Source organism: Anguilla anguilla, chromosome 15 (genome assembly GCF_013347855.1).
Source record: "Anguilla anguilla isolate fAngAng1 chromosome 15, fAngAng1.pri, whole genome shotgun sequence".
Lineage (NCBI taxonomy): Eukaryota > Metazoa > Chordata > Actinopteri > Anguilliformes > Anguillidae > Anguilla > Anguilla anguilla.
Window position 1 is genome coordinate 3,200,897 of NC_049215.1, and position 20,567 is coordinate 3,221,463.

Consider the following 20,567-nt stretch of genomic DNA (forward strand, 5'->3'; position numbering starts at 1 on the left):
GCCTGTAGTACCTCCAAACTGTCTTTCAGTCTTGCCTGGCATGAATTATACCCCCCCAAAAAACAAGCAAATAGAATGCCTTCCCTAAATGAAATACATTGCACACCTGTTTTCATCTAAAGCCTTTGTTTAAATGTATTATTCTCCTCTAGCATACAGGTTACTGATGGGGTTTTTGTAAACTGACAGATTCATATATTTTGGGTGCTTTGATGTGCCACGGTATGGCACTAACAACAAATAGAAGTTAATCATTTTCAAATTAAAATATTTTGTTTATTTGGGTCATGTAATTGTATGATATGCTGCTACTTTACATAAACACAGATATCATTAATACATACCGCATCCATTATTTTAAACGTTTTCTACTCATTCCTATACATACTGTAAATACTGAAGTTAAACATACGTCATTCCGTGAACATGAGTTAGTTATGACGCATTCAGCGTGTTGCACCACGCAGCAATAAATCAGGCTGATCTAAGGTCAACGTGAAAGGCTTGAGGTCAAACTGAATTTCCATGACCAAAACAAATTACTCTCTCAGCGGGACGATTTAAAATTATTTATTGTAACACTAAGTAAAATTAGGTCTGCATCTGAAACATATGGTGCCTCTCTAAAACAAATAAACACCAGACTTAGATACATTCTTTCATATTTTAATTCGAATAGTTTAACATTTTCGTCAATGTCTCAAACAGGGCTCGAAATTGCGACCATTTTGGTCGCATATGCTCCCAAAATTTAATCTGTGCGACTTCGAAATATAATTGGGAGCATTTGTGCGAGTGCAAATAATTGTTCTGGTGCAACCAGACGTTTCAGTCGAACGTCTCTTTCTCTGTACATTCGCTAGCTAGTACACTCAGTATGTGCCTTGTGAGCTGACGGTGACCCTTCTAATCAATCGTGAGCTTGACATTCTTACCTTTAATGCTGACTTTAAATTGGTTAATATTAGCCTTCAATCACTCCCTTTTGCAGCACTCCACTGTCACGTGACACAGAGAGCTAATGCGTTTACGTGTTACCTGAAGACAAAAGTTTATGTTCAATTTATTAGCGTTATCGAAAGCTGAAAAGTTGAAGCGAACGATTACGGCATTTTTTTTTTTTTGAAACATTAACGTAGCGTTTTGTGTAGCGACCCGGTTGAAACAGCTCATTTCTCCGATGCAGTTTACTGGCGGTTGATTTAATTAGCGGTATTAATGTGATGTGTTTGTCGTTTGAATGCATAACACGCAATTCCTTGAAGAGTCGACACATTTTAGGCGTGACAGTTTAACTGTTACTTGTAAACCGTACTGTTATTGTCGTTTTTTATCAATAAAAAATCTATTGCATATATTGTTGGTGCTCCTTACATTTTGGTGGGTGCTCCTAACTTTTTGAAATTGGTAGCACCAGTGCTACCAAGTAAAAAAGTTAATTTCGAGCCCTGATATATTATTGAAGCTGCACTTCCCTGGCATATTGTTGGCACCGTAGGGCCTACGTTTACTAACTGCTACATTAGCAGAAGCGTGCCTGTTGGGCGTGCCTGTAAACAGACTGAGCCAGACCGAATTAACTTCTCACACCACCAAAATACCGCGAAGGATACGTGCCAAGTTACGTTTTATTACTATACATACTATTTTTATGATTGGATTAATTAGCAATTGTATTTGATGCAACTGTAGCTATATTTCCATTACTTTTCAAAAAATATTATTTTCCATAACTTTTCCAGGGCCTGGAAATTGCATTTAAAATTTCAATGACTTTTCCGGGTTTTTCATGACCGTACGAACCCTGATATAGCCTATAATCTATCAAGCATAGAGGATTTACGCGTCAGATGAACCGTATAATAGCATGCTAATGTCTAAAAGTAATTCTTACTGCTATTAACATCGGAACTTAAGCAAGCAGCTCTCCCTTTGACAGTGTATTTATTTTGTCTCTGTAAAAAGCTTGACTCTGTTTTAAATTAAAGGCCTACACTGTGTCTTGAATTGTGGGTGTATTTTGTAATAATGATCTGCATCCTGTTCATCAGTCAGTACAGAGATAACATGCATTTTCTACACGAAGCCTGACATTGTGTTTTGCTGTTTTACTACGTCCTTAATCTGTAAATTTTAAAACACGTGTTGCTACTGCGGAGTTCTTGAAATTTTCATCAGTACAATGCACGTGTGATTTAGAGTGCGATGCATATCTTGTAGATTGAGATATGGCATGAATAAGGTCATTCATGACTTGTGATTGACAGACGTGGAATGATTACTCTGTAATGATTGGTCAGTCTTTATTTTATGTAGGTTTAAATTTTCTTTCCAGATCATGGACAAGGTAAAGTGCATGAAGGACACACTTTATTCATTGTAAGTACTAGAAACCAATCAAAATTACCACTGCTTTGAAGGATTATTGTATTCAGATGTGAGACCACATGGTGCTGATCATTAGATTTTTAATAACTTTAGCCTGTTTTCAGCTCCTAAATCACAAAATTATATAAATTAATTTTAATTTGAACCAGTTGTGTTCTATGCTCTGTGTGGATTGACATAATTCAGTAAATTAAAACATGTTTTTCAGTTAATACACCTTATGTTCTTGTGCAAAACACTATTTTTGTAGTTGTTTCGGTTTGATTAATACTTTGCATACACCCTTGACATATCATGCATCCGTGCATTTATATGCAAGGTTTAGAAATTCTGAATTTCTGTGTTTGTATTCCTACAACTGTGCAGTGATCCAAATGTAAATCTTTTTCAGAAATGTGATAAGCTTTAGGTATCCAAACTGATTTTTTTTCTTCTCACGAGACTGTTCATAAATTTATGTTTTATAATGAATTTATAATATTTGTTTGATTTGGAAATAAAATAATTTTGGACAGTACAAAACATAGTTATCCTTATATATGATAATACTTGCAGCTTACATTTTATGTATTATTCAATAATATTCAGGAATGTAAAATCCTTAATTCACAGAATAGTGTGTATTAATAGTACTCATCCTCTGATTTTTTTTATACCTTATTGATTTGTATTGACTATTTTAAGTTGTACAGAGATTGGCTAATGGCGTGTTTTAGTATCTTGCCTACAAACAACATTTGATGAAAGGGTATGTGTGTCAACAGCTTTGCAAACAAATGTAGTCGTTCTCAAAAGCCTGTGAAATGACGTCTCAGTGCCAGGCAACACGTGTGTCACCTTAGCCTTGTAGAAAGAGCACCTTGCAGCCCCACAGTTACAGAATGGCAATGCTCGCGCTTAGTTAATGAGCTGGTGTCACAACTCAAGCTGGTTATTTTATGACTTCAGTTTTGTGTCTACAGTTTTGGCATGCATGTATCAGAAGGCCTGTGTTTGTATTGCTAGAGGGTCATGGAGACAAAGAAGGCTGTGGTTTTGGTTATTGTTTGTATAATTGCTTGTTGGAACCTGCACTGCTTTCTCTGTATAATAGTGATTTAATTTTGGTGATTTAGATTGAGCAGTTACGATTACTATTGAGGAAATTTACGAAGCCATAATGTTTGGGACACAAACATTTTTTTCTTGATTTGACTCTGTACCCAAAAATGTTATATTTGTAATCAAACAATTCATATGTGGTGAAAGTGAACATTTTCAGCATTTGTATGCAGTATAATAGAGCTGGCCTTGTAACCCAGAGGACTCATTCCCAGGTTGGACACTGCCATTGTATCCCTGATAAAGGTACTTAACCTGACTTGTTTTGATATATATCCACTTGTATAAATGGAAACTATGTAAAGGAACAAAGAAATGGATGCTGTTTTAGCATTCTGGATAAGTGCATTTACGGAGTTATTTATTCAACACTTCTGTATTATTGCATGCAAGAAGGCTGTCAACTCGTGGTCGACTGAAGACACATAGGCTCTCTGTTACGACCCTTCTAGGGGTTAAGGGTGAAATATTTACAAATGATGTTTGGCACCAGGAGATGTAATTGAACATATAAGCACACTTGTGAGAATAATAAGAGACACACAAGGTGGACTACAGTTAATGGGGTGTTTACTGTGATAGAGGTAGGATTATTTACAAGTAGGCCTATTTTACAGTATTTACACAAGTTTTCAAACACAAAAACACACCAGAGACACACAACCAAGACCAGTCAAAAATAAAAGGAGTGGTGCCGAAAATAACAAACAAAATACCCTAACTACAAATTTATAATACAACAAACTAAATGATACAGAAAACAAAACCTACTTAACTAACCTAACTATGACCAGCGGTCATAAATATAGGGAGCGACACCACCACTAAACTAATATGCATAGACTCACCCTACGTGTAAGCACGTGTATAGGGGCCCCTGTATCTTACCTATCACTGGTCTCTGAAGTGAAACAGGGAGGACGGATTTTAGACAACAAAACTCTCTCCCACACACAAAACTTAGCGTTGCACACACACAACCGAATGAGGAAGCGAACTTCAGCAGGAACAGAATGGGGGTATTTAAAATGGAGAGCTGAGGGATGATTGGAGAAGACATGATTGCAGAAGGGAGCTGATTGGCGGGGCAGGGGGTTGAGTAGATAGAATGATGATGGGTGGCAGCGGGGATGACGAATGGGAATGATGATGGGCGGCGCATGGACTGTGGAAATTGAAAGCAACAGAGAGAACAGAAACGAGGGGAGGAAAATGCACTCACGCATCTCACACGAACGTAACGCTCTCCCAGGAGTAGCTTCACTTTATTCAAGTAATTGTACAGCTAAAATTGTACAGCTAAAGTTACAAACAGTCTTTTACATTGTATCCATTTATACAGCTGGAGTACCTTGCTCAAGGGTACAACGGCAGTGCCACAACCAGGAACCGAAAATGTGACCTTGAGGTTAGAAGACCAGATTATACTACACTGCCACCTAGACTGAAACCAGGTCACAAGGTCTCAACTGACAGTTGATGCAATTTTGTACTCTCTATGTGGATCCTATAACAAGATTTGAGCACAGCCTTCAAAAAGGGGACGTTGCCCGAATGTAATGAGAAGTGATTCACTGAACAACACACTGCAAAGGCACCCTTCTACTCTGTAAACAAGGGCAGTCAAAATGTTGCTCAATTAGAAAGGATAGATTAATTATTGAATTAGGATATAATATTCATTAACAGGAATCCTGTTGCTTTGGAATACAGCTTGTTTCATTTGTGTGAGGTAAGATAGCCAATATTGTTTCTTGTAACTTGGTGCAATTGTGATAGCAATACTTTTAATGGAAGGCCTAGATTTTAATTAATGACTTAAAGACAGTGTTTTGTACTGTATGTGTGTGTAACTCTGCATTTTTGTATGTTGAAAACATGTTTTTATCCAGATATAATTTCTTTCTATACTGTTTGTTATTTGTTTGTTATTGAGTTAGTGATAATAGTCATTCGTATAAATGTAGGCCATGAGAGACATACATACACATAAACGCATGCAAACACATATTCTAGCTGAAAGAAACACATAAAGCAAGCATGGATTCAATAATTTTTCCTTTACCGTGAATGACAAATAAATGAAAGTGTATGTCATATTTTTAAATGTGTTTTTAATGGGCTATTGTGCACAACAGAGCTACTAATTGTTTGCATGTCTGTAGAGGATATAGAGGGCTAGCAAACATTAATTTATAAATGTGGCATTGTAGGGTAGCTACAGTGGTGTAGATAAAATGAGTGAAGAAGTCATTATCTTGCGCTAGTTTCTGCAAGACCGGTACCGTTACCTACCGGACCAAAGTGCAAGGCTGATTTTGGTGCTTAATATCAGAGCCGTCTGTAGTAATGTTATACACTCGGTCTTATAACTTATAACTTATTTGCATTTCATAAATATAAATTAGTTTCCCACAAAGAGTGTGCAGATGCAAAAGCAATAGTTTAAATGTTTTATTTTTAGTTACCCAGCAAGGCAGTGTAATGAGTGAGAGGCTTGCTTGAGTCTGAGGGGGGATTTGAACCGGGCCTGTCACTCATCCATTAGTGTGGCAGGCAGACGTGCCACCTGGTGAGCTACTAATGAAGAAGACACGGGAGTAGCAAATTTTTGCTCTCTTAAACAAGTGCACATCTGTGTCCATTTTGCACATGTATGCAATATTTGTATTGGCTGATGCACCTAAATGTCCAATGGGGAGACATATTCTTTGTGGGCCTGGAGCATCTCTGATGTAATCAGGCAGGAAAAAGAAAAAGAAGAAGAAGAGGAAGGAAGGAACACAAACTTCCTTAAGTTTTGGGGCTTTATTGTGTGGATGTGTGAAGTTGTTCATGAATTCTGTCTGTTGAAATGGGGTCAGAAGGTAGAGAAATGACTGTTTGTAAAGGAGACTGTGGTCACTGTGGCCATTGCTTTAGGAAACCCTGAACAGTTCCAAACTCTCGGTGCTGTATAGGTATGGGGCATGCCGCCCCGCCATCCAGATGACATGGAGAGCAGTGTGAGCTTGCTGTTAACAATATAATTATTTTGTTTGGAAAGGGGCAGAATTCAGTGGATCGAAAGACAGAATTGTGTGTGGATAAAAAACCTCCAAGTTGTAAGCGTCAGCTTAAATCACAGATTATGACAGGGGGTCACACAACGATGTGCCGGTTCCATGGATTCCTATGGGTGCTGCTCTTGGGGCTCCGTGGCACATGAAGCCAGTTGATGGAGGCTGCCATGTTTGACTGTGGGGCTTTTGGCACCAGAGCATGCGCACTGGGTACCTAAATGTGAAGCATCATGGTAAACCATTGGGCTGGCAGGTATGCCATCCCGCCAAGTTACGCCTTGGCGGGGCGTCATGCCCAATACCTATACAGCACCGAGAGTTTGGCACTTTTCAGGGTTTCCCACTGAAATAACCACAGTGACCACAGACTCTCAGCCCTTAAAAACACTGATTTTTGTACGTACAGCAATCTTTCAGGGAGGCAGACAAGACAGACAACCAGGCAGAAGACAGTCAGTCAGGCAGAAGACCTAACGTATCTGAGAGGTGACTCCCAATTTTAGCGAATGCAGCATCAAACCACTACTTATGTATATTTGCGTAACATGTGACTTATGTGTATCATTAATGTTCCAAATTGAATCTCACTAGAATTACACAAATTCGAGCACAATAACACAATGCATTAAAGAATTGTTCATTTTTGTCATGACAACAAAGCCAACAAAAAAAGATCACTGATTATCTATACTTTTTCTATTACAAGTCAAGTGTTCACTGTTTTTGACATAAGAGCTTTTTGATTCATGAAGATATTCTTTATAAATGATGGTAATTTTTGGTAATGAGTAATGACATGTTCATCAAAAGGAAATTATAGTAGGAAACATGTGCTAGCCTCTTCAGGGTTTTCCCTAGGTTTTCAGAGGGCTTACATGCTGTCGGGGTTCCGGAGGGTGGTGGTGGTTGGCGGGTTTGAAATTATTCGAAGGAAATTTTAAGTTATTTTTAGTGTTTTCACGTTGTTTTCGACCATTATCCTTACCATATTTGTGAAAGAAAGCTGGCAACACATATTGTATGTAGTCAAAAGTCTATTCATTTCACCAAAAACATGCTTGAGATATAATGGAAATATATTTGGATTACCTTAACTTGTACACATAGGAAGAATAAACATGTTGAGATACATATGTAATTTTTTTTTTTAAATGCAACCGAAGGACATAAAGGAGACGGACAGAGAATTTCTGTCATGTCCCATAGAAACGTCAAAATTGTAGAAGGCAATATAGCGGTGGAGAAACTTATTATGTTCGTATCAGAGCACAGTGAAATGTATGTATGCCAGTTAAGCTGTATCACCAATATTCATTTGTGTAGTAAAATTGGACGCGTCCTAAGAGTTTCTGGTTGGTGTTTGTGTTTATTTCAGTCGCTAGCAAAACTAGCCTGTTACCTAACGTTAACTTTAGGTTAGCAGAGCTTTCCATAAGCGCCGGCTGCCGGCCAAACAGCCGACTACTCATTTAAGTCCAGCCGGCTACTTTATTATATTAATTTTTTATTCTAATGTATGTAACCCCTCGTTCCCGACCGACGTTACTCTTGCAGAAATCATAGGCAGACAGGATGGGTTGGGTTCACAGCGCGTGCTTTATTAGCACTGGCAATAAAACAGAACAAGTAGGTTGTCAATATACGGTACAATAATGTAACTCGTCTCCGGCTCCTGTGCATAAAAATAGAACATAATCACTGTGTCTAACTTTCTCGCGACGGCCATTTCATGCTCCATTGCTATAAAGGCTAACATTCTATGGCTAACCCGTGGCGTTTCAAGTAGCTAGCATTAATATGTTCGATAAATGAAGCAAGACAAATACTTTACATAGCTTGATCTCCACTTAGTGTAATGCGTGCTATATTTTTATTCTAATACAATAGTTTTGATTAACAAGTTGCGATTCGCTATGCGCATACATGTATGACCACTAGCCTCGCTTCAAAACAATGCGAGCATGATAGAGAAACGTGCCCATCTGTCTGTATCAGTTCCTTCTTCTTCTTATCTGATTTTGATGGCCGTTGGCAAACCTAAATTGGTGCATTTCCGCCACCAACGGTAAACAATTGGCATCTGATTTAGTTCTCAAAAAAATGAAATAAATAAATAGCCCCACACTCCCATACCTGAACCACTTCGCTATATCCCTGGCATCTGACTCCCTCCAAACCTTTTCGCCAAAATTCACTGTATTTCGTCCACCTTCACATCCGTTATACCCACAATTTCTTTCGCTGCATCCACCATCATCCTGATTCTCTCTGACTGTGTTTCTATCTCGCTAGCACAGTTAATAACCATCGCAATAAAAGCCAGAAACCTTCTTCTATCCATTACATTACATTACATTACAGGCATTTGGCAGACGCTCTTATCCAGAGCGACGTACAACAAAGTGTATAACATAACCAGGAACAAGTATGACGAAACCCCTAGAGAGAAGTACCGGTCCAAGTACAGGGAACAACCGCATAGTTCAACTTGGACCCTGATGGTTAAACTGATTAACACTAACAACGAGAACGGCAACAACGCAATCTATGGAAAAATAAAAATAAAAATAAATAAAAATACAAGTAGTCGTTAAGACAGTTGATGCGCCTAAGTCACCTATGCATAATGCATAATTTCCCCCACCGGCCACTTTTCCCCACTGGCTGGCTACTCCATATCCTCGGGGAAAGCCTTGGGTTAGTATAAGTTATGGTAACAAAGGATGCACTCAACTGCATTTTGGAACTGCGTTTAAAAAAAAATGTTTTTTTAAAAAGACGTTATGCGTGAACACAGCCTACCTTTGTTTAGCTACCAAGTCACGTTAGATACTAACGTTAGTCAGTCGAGGTATCTTTATGTAAGGTCAACTAACTAGCTTCGCTGGCTAACGTAACTTCATTCAGTAGCCTACATGAATATCTATATAATTTAGCTAAGTTAGCAATTTGGTATGGGCCCGCAGCCTGCTTTAGTGTCTAGGCTATATGGTGGGGAAGCAGTAGGGGGGATGTGCACACTCCCATGGGCTGACGTGATCTGTACCTGAGGATGTGGTAGGGGAGTTACGAGGAGGGTGTGAATTGAAACCTTGTAGATGGTACAACGTCAAAGTACAAAAATACCAAGTTACTCACACAAAGCCTGTCTATAAGTCATTAATTCAAACTGTAATCTTAAAAGTAGACTGAAGAAATAAACAGTTGGATTTAGTAAATAAATACAATTATTGGGTTTTCTTAATAAAATTGTAGACATGTTGCACGGTGTGCTAGGAAAAAATATTTTATCTCGAAAAAACGTTGATTTTTCTTTAATATAATGCACGGAGTTAAAATCAATATGCGAGTGAAAGTATTTTATTTTTGCTGTCAAAAATGAATGGAGCCCAATGGGGAACTTGCTTTTTTGAGCGGAAACATAGATATCAGCAGGGGGGTGACAATACATCCGGTACTGAGGTTGAGAACCGAAAGCTGGCCTTTTGGATGCTGCGTTGAAAACAACTCCAAACTCGGCACTCGGATATTTCAAGTGAGAACATTCGAACTTCTGACGCCACGTTTTACTCAGAAAAAAACACCGATTCTCACAAGAAATGCTGCTTTATTTTATTGTTAAGGAGTAGGCTATATTAAATGAGTAAATAGAGTGAAACCGCGAAACTACTTTAGACTGGAGTAGTACTGAAATGTAAATATGGTATCACTGTCTGGTGTTTCCTTATATCATTTGCAGCATTTATTTATGATGAAATAACATTTTCTGTGTTTCATTAATTTTATTATGCAAATTCAAGTTAAAAAGCGAAGTTCGACATGGTCAAATATCAGTGATGGGACCACTGAATCTTTACCTATAGGTCTACGCTTTCAATCGCAATCCTCCTTAAATATTTTTTGTATAACAGTGGCTATACCAAAGGTGCAATTGAGGTAACATTCGTCGGAGTGCTGTTTTCCAACTTTTACCACAAACAATAGAACTACTGTAAGAAATTGTGGTGATGCTTAACATTGAATTATGCCTACTACTGGCTATGCAACTCCACCTCCAGGCACCAACTCACCTGTCCTATTTCTCCATTTGAAGCGTCCATCACCTTCCACACGCCTAGATTTAGGAGTAGTAGATGTAGAAGTATTGTTAGGTAAAGAAAATTACTCAAGTAGATATTACATTAAGAAAATTTGCTCAAGTAGAAGAAAAAGTAGCCCTCCAAAAATTACTTAATTAATAAATAAATAAATAAATAAACTGCCGGAGTCAATATGTTTTTGTGTAACATAACCAAAAGGTGTACATACACGCAGATTACCCAACAAAATAAGATACAATATACTTATTTCTATGGATAGGTCAACCGCAGAGTTCCTGTGTTACTAGGCAAATCGGTGCAAAGCATATAATAAATACACTGCTTGTGGTGTTATTGACTGTGTTTCCAAAACTACTGTCCTTGGTTAAGTTAAGGAACATTCTTCTATTAAATTAGTATTTTAAAAACTATTCTTATACTACTTGATGCTTCTTTTAAATTGCTGAGTGGTTATCAAATTAGTTTTTTTTTGACAGGATATTCTCATGAACATGTGGAGTCCATGGATATTTCTGTGTGGAATGGTCGGGCTTGGCTTCGGTGAGGCATATCCATATGGCGGTGAGTAGGCTGTGAGTTTCTGGTTTTTAGTGCCTACTGGGTGCTAGACATAGCACCTGAAACTAAACCGCAAACATTGTTCAAAACGATGAGAATAGTTTATTATTATTATTATTATTATTATTATTATTATTATTATTATTATTATTATTATAATACTGCAGCCCTAGTGACTGACTCAGTTTACATTGTAAAGTACTAAAATCGTTTAATTTTAAGGCATACTCTATCGTCGTTTTAGAGGAAATCATTCCCATTACTGAACCAAATTAAGTGGTTTGCAATATGCAGGTGAAATATTCAGTGTAGTAATTATGTTAGGCTGAGATTTATGGCAAGGCCTTTTGACATGTAATAGCGTCTCTTGAGTGTCCATAATTATATTTTAGATATCTACAAATATATTTTGACTAGTCATAATTACAATGTGATTAGTCAGAATGATGCAATTATGAACTGACTAGTAAGAATGATAATTCAAGATATCTGCAAATGTATTTTGACTTATTATGGCAAGCCCTTTTAACATTTAATAGCATGACCAGTTTCGGATACCTATGAAGGTCATTTAGATATCTTACTTAAATTATGACTAGTCAGAACTAATGTGGAGATATTTCTACCAACATACACCAAAGCAGTAACAGAAACATAATATGGAACATGCTATGCTCGTTCTGCAGCTACAGTCCTGATCTTATGCCTCTAAGTGATGAATCTGACCCTGATACTCCAGTAAAACCAAAGGGAAAAAAAGAGGGCGAAATGTCTCTCTGTGTTGCAGAACAGCATCCTTGGAATAAAGGTTTCCAACACTTTATTTCGGCTGATCACAGTCCTACACATGCCTCACTTGTTTGGTCTTGGGTGTCCTGTCATGACGACTGGGAACACTGCTCTTTAATCTGTCATCTATGCACAAACCCCATCTCGGGAAAGTAAATCTTCCCATTTCCATGTCACAGGACAGTGTGCAGTTTGCTCGGAAAAGGGCTGCAAATCTGGTGTGAGCAGAATCATGCTGGCCAGCAGCCACAAAAAGCTATGGACGAAAGGAAATGAAGAAATCCAAAACTGCTTTGAGGACAACCTAAAGGAAGATACACCCTGTACCTTGAGTAATGGGAACCTTGTCCTACGGACTGAGCAGACCCTTCATTTCGAAGGGAAGGATGGCTCTTCAGAGGACTGGAAGCCATTCCAGTCGACCAACATGCGTGAGTATTCCTGCCCTGGCTCCAGTTTGAGTGCGGTTGTTGTGGTGAAGAGTAGTGGGAACGAAGGTTCCGCATACCTTGCAGATGATTACATTGTAAAAACCAAAACCTAAGCCAAAATCTGCTTGAAATTCCTTCATTTCACATACAATGTAAGTGTCTAGGACTGGACACAATAGAAATGCAGTTTGCACAGCTATCAATCTTCCCTGTGTGTAGTTTTGTGATCATATGCAATCGTATGTAAGTTGTGTGTAATCATAACCTCTTCCTGCAGTTTGCGCTGATCTTGATCTGCCTCCCAGTCTCAAATCTTCCTCTGGTAAGTGCTTTCTGTGAGCTGGAATGAAGAAATGACCCCAAACACATGCACGACGGATCTGTGTCCACTGTCCGCAGAAGCCTTAAAGCACAGAACTACGGAGGCTACACTTCACGATGCAAACCACTAGTTATCTGCAAAAACAGGATGGCCATGCTACTGTTTGCTGAGAAGGATCTTTAACAGACCACAGAGTTCTGTAAATATAAGATATAACCCCCCCCCCCTCCAATCTTAAACTATACAGTTTTGTTAAGATATAGTTTCTTTCTTTATTTTTGATTTTTGATTTGGCTTTGTACTCTTGTGACAAAGTACTAAACATGACTACTTTCATTTACATATTAATATGTCCTAAGCATTATGGTGCCCTGAAATGGGGGGACTACATGATGAAACCAAGATAAAAAATAAAACCTGAGAATCTGCACTTTACCCCCTTGTGTATTGTTAGAATACAAATCTAAAATTTGTGATCAGACAATACACACAAAATACATCTTTGTCTCAAACATTCTGGAGCTCACTGTATATTTGTGTGTGTTTGTGTGGTGATGCTGCTGCAATGGGAAGACTTGTTCTGAGTAGCCTCTATCAGAATGTAAAGCCATGGAACTTTTTTGCTTTTTACCCTCTTGGCTGCACAGGAGCACCGGACTTGAACCAGATTAATGCTACCGCCAACCCCATGACCACGCCCGCGCCCGCGCCCACCATGTCACCCTGGAGTGAGTACTGAGAAAAGGAATAGGCACTAGCAAAAAACTGCCTGCTGATCTCCTTCAGAACTCAAAGATTTCATCCATTCTTCTGTTTTTTTTCCTTCCAGAAACGGCTGGAGCTGCAGGCGGTTCAGGTAAGTTTCCTACAGCTACTGCATATCCAGCATTCAAACTTGCAACCTCCATATCTCTAGCAGGCGGTGAAGGACAAATGGGCAAAGGGAACATTCCTTTGTGCACTTATCAATAAATAATAAGAATCATAACCATGGGTTACATTACAGTACATGTTGATTGTACCAAAGAGATTGGAGCCTTATTGGCTAATAGTACCATACCCGCATTTCCGCGTTTGTTATTGTACTAATATACAGTGCTTATGTTTCAGTGCTTAGTCCCATACTCACTGACTCACTGATATTGAACTCTGTAATGTTGGCACCTCAATATCTGTAGCCTTTTGCAGTAGGTGATGTCACACTTCTGTCTTACTGATGCTCTCCGCTTTTGTTAGTCACTCCGCGTAAGAGCTGGGGGTGCACCGATTGATCGGCTGTGGATCGGAACAGGCTGGAACACACGATCGGTGACTGGCTGGGTTATTTTCAGTTGGCCGATCTGTATTCCGGTTTTATGATGTAAGAAACGTGAGCATGCGCTACCTGCAGCTTTCAAGAAGCTTACTAGAGAAATCGACTCTTCTGCTGTTATCACGTGCTGGCGCAGATCACGGTGTGAAGCGTCAAAACGCACTCTTCTGGAAGCAGCTGAAAAGATTTGGCCACGCTGAATCAGAGCTCCTTCATCGTGTGCTATGACAACAGTAACAATAGACCTAATGCTTCATTATTATAATAAACCATGAACAGTCTTTTCTTTGTTAGCTTACCTGTTGAAACAAAAAAAAAAAACTTTCACCTATTGGAATCGGCTGATTTGGCTTTAAACAATCGGCCACTGGCATCGGCCATAAAAATTCATTCTCGGTGCACCCCTAATAAGAGCATCTGCTAAGAAACAGTAATGTAATAGTGCTGTACAGTGCCTGCATATTCACTCAGCAGATCAGTGGCCTGGGAGAATATACGATGCTATCAGTGTGCAGTCTTTGAAGTCAAGTTTAATGTCAAAGGTGTCCATTAATTGATTGTTCTTCTCCTCATGCAGTATTTGCTGTCATTGTCATCATTGGTGTCAGTGCCATCGTTATTTATCGAAGACGGTAAGTTGTTTCCAAAAAAACATTTTCATAGGCCATGCAGAATTCATAGATGCGCACAAAAGGGAAACAGACATAAATTGTTTAAAACTGAATTGGGGGGGGGGGGGGGTACCCACAGAACCCACAGAACCCACAGAATCTACAATGCCTGGGGAAAATGGGGCAATTATATGTAGTGGATATTTACAGGTAACTTCTGTGTGTAGATTAGGTGCACCGTGCCTCCCGAGCCATATCAGAGGTGCAGCTACAATTGGTTCTTTTAAAACGTATCTTAAGACTTACTTGTTCTCATTTCTCTTAATTTTGACTTCTTAGGTTATTTATTTATTATTATTATTATTCTTTTTTTTGTAAAGCGCCCTGGGATGTACGCATGAAGAGTGCTATATAAGATCTTATTGTATTGTATTGATGGTGTGTAACCAATGCTGTGTATGAATCCAGGGTGGGCAAGGAGGGAAATCTGTATCTGGATTTCATGTCAAATCCAGCTCAGCAGCTGAATTGGCCGCTTGCATGTAATGACATGACTGCATGTTCTGATAAGCTTGCGCACAGCTGAAAACTGTGAAGCAGGTTACTGTGGTTTCCTCTGCAAGCAAAACTGCATTGGTTTAAAGCAAGGGTGCACAACAAGGGCCGACCTGTTTCAAGATTTCTTACCAACCTTTGCCCTTAATTATTTGATTAGCTCACTCATATCTTGATCTGGGACGGTACAGTGGTGCAGTGGGTAGCACTGTCACAAGAAGGTCCCGGGTTCGAATCTGGCCCGATGCTTTTCTATGGGGAGTTTGCATGTTCTCCCGTGTCCGTGTGGGTTTCCTCCGGGCACTCCGGTTTCCTCCCACAGTCCAAAGACGTGCAGGTAGGCTAACTGGAGACTCTAAATTGCCCATAGGTATGAATGTGTGAGTGAATGTTGAGTGAATGGTGTGTGTGCCCTGCGATAGATTGGCTGTCTGTCCAGGGTGTATTCCTGCCTCTCGCCCCAATGCATGCTGGGATAGACTCCAGCACCCCCCGTAACCCTGACCAGGTTAAGTGGGTATAGATAGTGGATGGATGGATATCTTGACCTGACATTTGTATAAGCACCAGCTACAGTCACAGAGTGCAAGTGCATCCCAAAGATTTTACTGTGCTCAAGTATAGCAGTTTATCCAGTGATCCAAGAACTAAAACTAAGGGAATTGGTTTGAACAAAAATCAGCACACTGACCGACCCTCCAGGACCAGAGATGTGCACCCCTGGTGTAACGGCTAATTAAAGCAGGGTAAATGGTGGAAGAGAAAGCCTGGAACAGAACTACTCATCCTTCACACAGACCAGCACAATTGGAGTATTTTATTTCCACGTGTGAAGAGGTTTAAACATTAAGGTGACCTCTTGTTGACAGTCAACAGGAAATATAATTTTGGCTCTTCCTCCTCAGGCATAAGAGGCGTCGGGAAGGACAGGACGGGGAGCGTCCCCCTGACAATAACGTGGAGATGGATCTTCTTAATAGAGACGATGAGCACAGTTGAACGTTCCTAACGTAGTCCACATATTTTGCGGTTAGCCAGTACACCTATGACTTGAAATAACTAACAAAGACCTCCCTAATTTTAAGTACTAATTCTAAGTACTTTTAGTGGCCAGCTCATCTGAATACTTGATCTTTTCGGAGGAATTATTCTCGGCAACACCCCTGTACGAACCTGTCAGTCCCTGTCCATCTTCTGCTGTGGTCTGAAGATACATCTGTTCAGACAGTACCTGGGCTAACTGTCACCACTCTGCAGGGCACTACCAACCTAGGATCATTCTTAGCACTTGTACTTCTGCTTCGTTCCTATGGCACATTGCACATGTACCTCCTGTGTCACTGTCATGTTGCATCTACCTCTATCCAGCACTTATATTATGCTTGTGTCATGATCTTGATGTTGTAGCTTGTTGTCATGCCTCCTAGTTTGACTTAACATAACTCTCTGGCCTAGCCTATAAGCTGAGGGGAGATAGATTTAGGAAAAAAAAACCTTCTAACTCTCTCTTTCTTGTTTCTGCAAACTTGCGTACTGCACCTTTAAATTCTGCTGAGAGTGACCTGCTGAACTGCCGCAATTGTTTCTGTCTATTTCCCATCTTACAAATCGGTTTTGTGCACAAACACACGTTATGAATGTGAATTGTAATGCTATGAACTGAATACTGTGTCAGTGATGCCTAACAGTGCCTTCCTTTGACTTTATTTGGGCCACCCACCCAAATCGATGTCCCCCCAAAATATAGCCTACGTCATATTTTGTAACGTGATAGAGTGAGGAAATGAGATACTGCCAAATTAGCTATAGCTAGCCCCTTTTTTCATTGAAGTATTAACTTATATCGCTACAACTTGATGCACATTGGAAAATTATTGCAGTAGCGTGGTATGCACTTTTGTACGTCGCTTCGGATAAAAGCGTCTGCCAAATGTAATGTAATGGAAAACAAGTTAAAGCAACATATGATGCTGGAGTAATTTGCTTGCTAGAGGTGGATTAGAGTATATCGCAATGTACAAACTTCAGATGGACGGCTAGTGCCGTCCATCTGAAGGCATTGATAAACCTAACACTGTTAGTATGGTGCCTATATTGTCTAATATCCTCGTACTGGACGGACAGGGATGCATACAATTGGCATCAGTCTTCTTTTGTTTCCAAATCAAATATTTCAGTGCTGTTCATTTCTGTCATCTTTTCAAGCTAAATTTTTTTAAAGTACAAGAGAGTAAAAATCATGGGTTTCAGCTCCTCGGCCTTGTAGCACCTGTCACCTCATCACTGAAGCTGCGTGACGTCAAGTGTTTCTGTCAGAAGTGATCAATTTGTTATATTTGGAGCCATACTAACAACAATTGCAGCTTAATTTAATGAGAGCCCCTGGACGAAAAAAAGGTCTAATATCTTTTGGGGAAGCCATTATGTGGTGCTTACCCTTTAAAAAGTTGGTTTCAGTGTTTTGAACTTGTTTTAGTTGATGTATTTTGGGCTTTTTTTATTGTTTGGTGATTTGAGATAAAATGAAAGCTACACTAAGTGAAATGCTGCTAGCCATTGTGAAGCCAGCTCTCCCCCTCCTCTCACTGTGCCAAAGAGCTCTGTTGTTTGTTTGAATGTACCAACAGTGCAAGCTGCCTGCAAAAAGGTATTTCAGAGCACTAAGGACCATGCGTTACAATGTTTCATTTTTTATAGCCGATTTGTATGGTCTGTGGAAGATATTAATAATTTTTTGTTTGGGAAATTTGTTTACAGAAACATGTATGTTTTGTATTTTTGTATGCAAGCACTGAAGCTGAAGCACATTCGTAAGTACTGTAAGGTGGAGGTAGCAATAAAGCACTGGGCTGAATTGAAGGGGATGTCTACTGCTCAGTTCATTTTTATATTTCAAAACGTTAATGTCTTAAACTATGTATGGCATTATTTAGACTACTCCAATACAAGGGTGAACCAAATTCACAATGCAATATTGTGGAAATACATTTAAAATGTGTCATATCTGCATTTATCATTTTTTAAAGGATAAGGCCGTCAAAATTTTGTATTTTCTTATTGTCAGCATCCTATGAAAAGACCAAAACCTACAATAGCTACTTGTGTTCGACTCTCAACACCTACTGTCTGGCATTCTCCTTTCCCATTTAGCACTCAGCCTTAAGCCATTCATTCAAATTGTGTGCTAAAATTATTAAATGTAGCTCTGATATTTCTCTTTTCAGGAAACAACCTACAACATGGCCAGTGTTGGTTTTACCAAGATTACTGCAAAACAACAAATGATTTATTTGTATTTTCACTATGTCTGCCAAAACTGAACCACTGTCCACATATCAAAAAAGAAATCACTGTAACTTCATGAAGTTGTTTCAGTAGAAACTACAAAGGCCAGGTTCAACATAACGATGAAGTAGGCCCCCATGCTGACCAAAGCAACCGCATGAGTTGTTTTGATTGTTTTTTGGAGAACAATAGAGTTCTTTGACTACCGAGATATTAGCTATATCTGGCATTAGCTGAATGGACGATAGGCCTACTTATTGGTAGGATAAATTAATTGTAGGTCTTTTCATAGGATATGTTAATCACAAGAAAAATATCAAAAATATGCCTGCAGGACTTACAAATCACAGTTCTTTGTGGATACAATTATTTGTATTTAAAGTTGGCTATCAGAAATAGGCTTAATATTTGCGAGAATCGAAAATTAAATGATGACGTGTGTAGGCCTGTTGGTAAATTTCAGTTCAATTTCCTGACTTCTGTTAGCAAAGGGTTAAATATTAGTTTATATAGGAAGGAACTGGCAAAATGATACCAAATTTCTATTTCACCATTTGCAGAGAGACTTGAGAAAACTGAACTCATTTCATGGGCTATTATTACGCTTCTTTTAAATCGCCCCTGTTGGGCGGACCTTAAAGGCATACTATAAAGGATTTTTACCTTGAAAATATTATAAAATAACAATGCTAAGGCACATCCGCGATGCACTGGAAATCTCTGTCTAAGCACTTCCACCAAAATTGTGCACCTTTACCTGTATTTATTATGTGTTCAGGACTTTTCTTGGTGTGATACTCTTTTCTGTGTGGGGAGGGGTGGGTGTAGCTGCAGAGCCTGTGGTTTGGGATTAGATTTTTGGTTTGTTGCTAGCTGCCATTACAATGGCCTAGATACAGAAAAGCAAAAAGACAGGGCTTGTTCAATATAGCGTTAACCTTGGAATTGCTTTTGCTCTGTGGCATCCACTGACGTTAGCCAAGGGGATAAAAAGTGACGCAGAGTTGGCTTGTTTTCAGTTGGACCTGTGAGGAACATTACAGAATGTCCGGATTTCAAATTATTTTGTACATGTTTGTGGTCCCGACTGGACAATGTTGGTAATGTCGGTCTGAGTAACTGATGGGTGCTTCGACCTCATCCAACAAAGGAACAATAAAGCAACAAAAACAACCTTAGGCCTTCCCTCACCTGGCATGAATCTTACAATAGCCACTATAGCTACCTCACCGGATATGCTAATTAAGACCAGCTCTGCCAATCAGGATGTGCACACTAGGAAGGTAAATTCTGTTTATCGCAATATGGAACAGGACGCACATAATATTAATATTGGCATGTCCATACAATTTACGAGCAGCCGGTTCATTATGATTCTAGTTCAAATCAGTTACTTCTGAAAGGGTACTCACTACAGATGATGTGGTAATGAATAAAAAATCATTATGCGGTTGTTTGTTGAACTCATCAGGCATAATTTGTCAAAATCACAGTCCAATCTTCATTCCATATTCCGTAGGTCTATATTCATTGATCATATTCAGAGTAATAGACATTTGGGTTAAACCACAGCAATATCAGTCAATTTGAAATGCAAAGCAGTCTTAAATATAATTTCTCTAATGACACGGCCAGCTTTAATGTAACCCCTTATATTACTAAGTGCAGCATGTTGTTTGCTACATGTTAATACATTATTTTGTATGTAATAAAGTAAACAGCGACATCAAGTGGTCAATGTAGATAAATACAGGTACCAGGGCTGATTGGTGGAGGTGGCCTGGCCAGGCCATCCAGAGATGACACCTCTTTGTTAGAGACTCCTTCCCCTTTTGTCTCCTTCTTGGGCCCTGCATAACAGCATCTTGCATTATGCTATATTTATGTTCCCATATACATAACATTATTTGTCATTACCTTGGGATTGCTGTTTTTTTTGCTACTTTGGAAAAGTCAAGTTTGAGTGACAGCAGTTAATTTTACCAGTGCAGCAAAAACTTTGCGGTGCATTACAAATAAGCAGGAGGCTGTATGAAGATTCTGTTACAAACCA

At 39.2% G+C, this 20,567-nt stretch overlaps 1 protein-coding gene across 1 annotated transcript; it reads left to right on the forward strand.

The window, feature by feature from the left end:
* The first annotated feature begins 4,702 nt into the window (after positions 1-4,702).
* LOC118213830 lies at positions 4,703-18,088 on the forward strand. The gene is made up of 8 exons (XM_035393024.1): positions 4,703-5,221; positions 11,128-11,212; positions 12,178-12,429; positions 12,707-12,751; positions 13,399-13,479; positions 13,581-13,607; positions 14,641-14,695; positions 16,135-18,088. The coding sequence occupies exons 2-8, from the start codon at positions 11,137-11,139 to the stop codon at positions 16,226-16,228; spliced, it is 630 nt and encodes a 209-aa protein (XP_035248915.1). The 5' UTR covers positions 4,703-5,221; positions 11,128-11,136; the 3' UTR covers positions 16,229-18,088.
* The last annotated feature ends 2,479 nt before the right edge of the window (positions 18,089-20,567 follow it).

Bases quoted from the DNA above. Each gene is read 5' to 3' on its own strand.
- LOC118213830 (XM_035393024.1), top strand. From the start codon at position 11,137: ATGAACATGTGGAGTCCATGGATATTTCTGTGTGGAATGGTCGGGCTT. The intron at 13,480-13,580 runs GTGAGTACTGAG...TTTTCCTTCCAG, and splicing joins GCCCACCATGTCACCCTGGA to AAACGGCTGGAGCTGCAGGC. The intron at 13,608-14,640 runs GTAAGTTTCCTA...CTCCTCATGCAG, and splicing joins TGGAGCTGCAGGCGGTTCAG to TATTTGCTGTCATTGTCATC.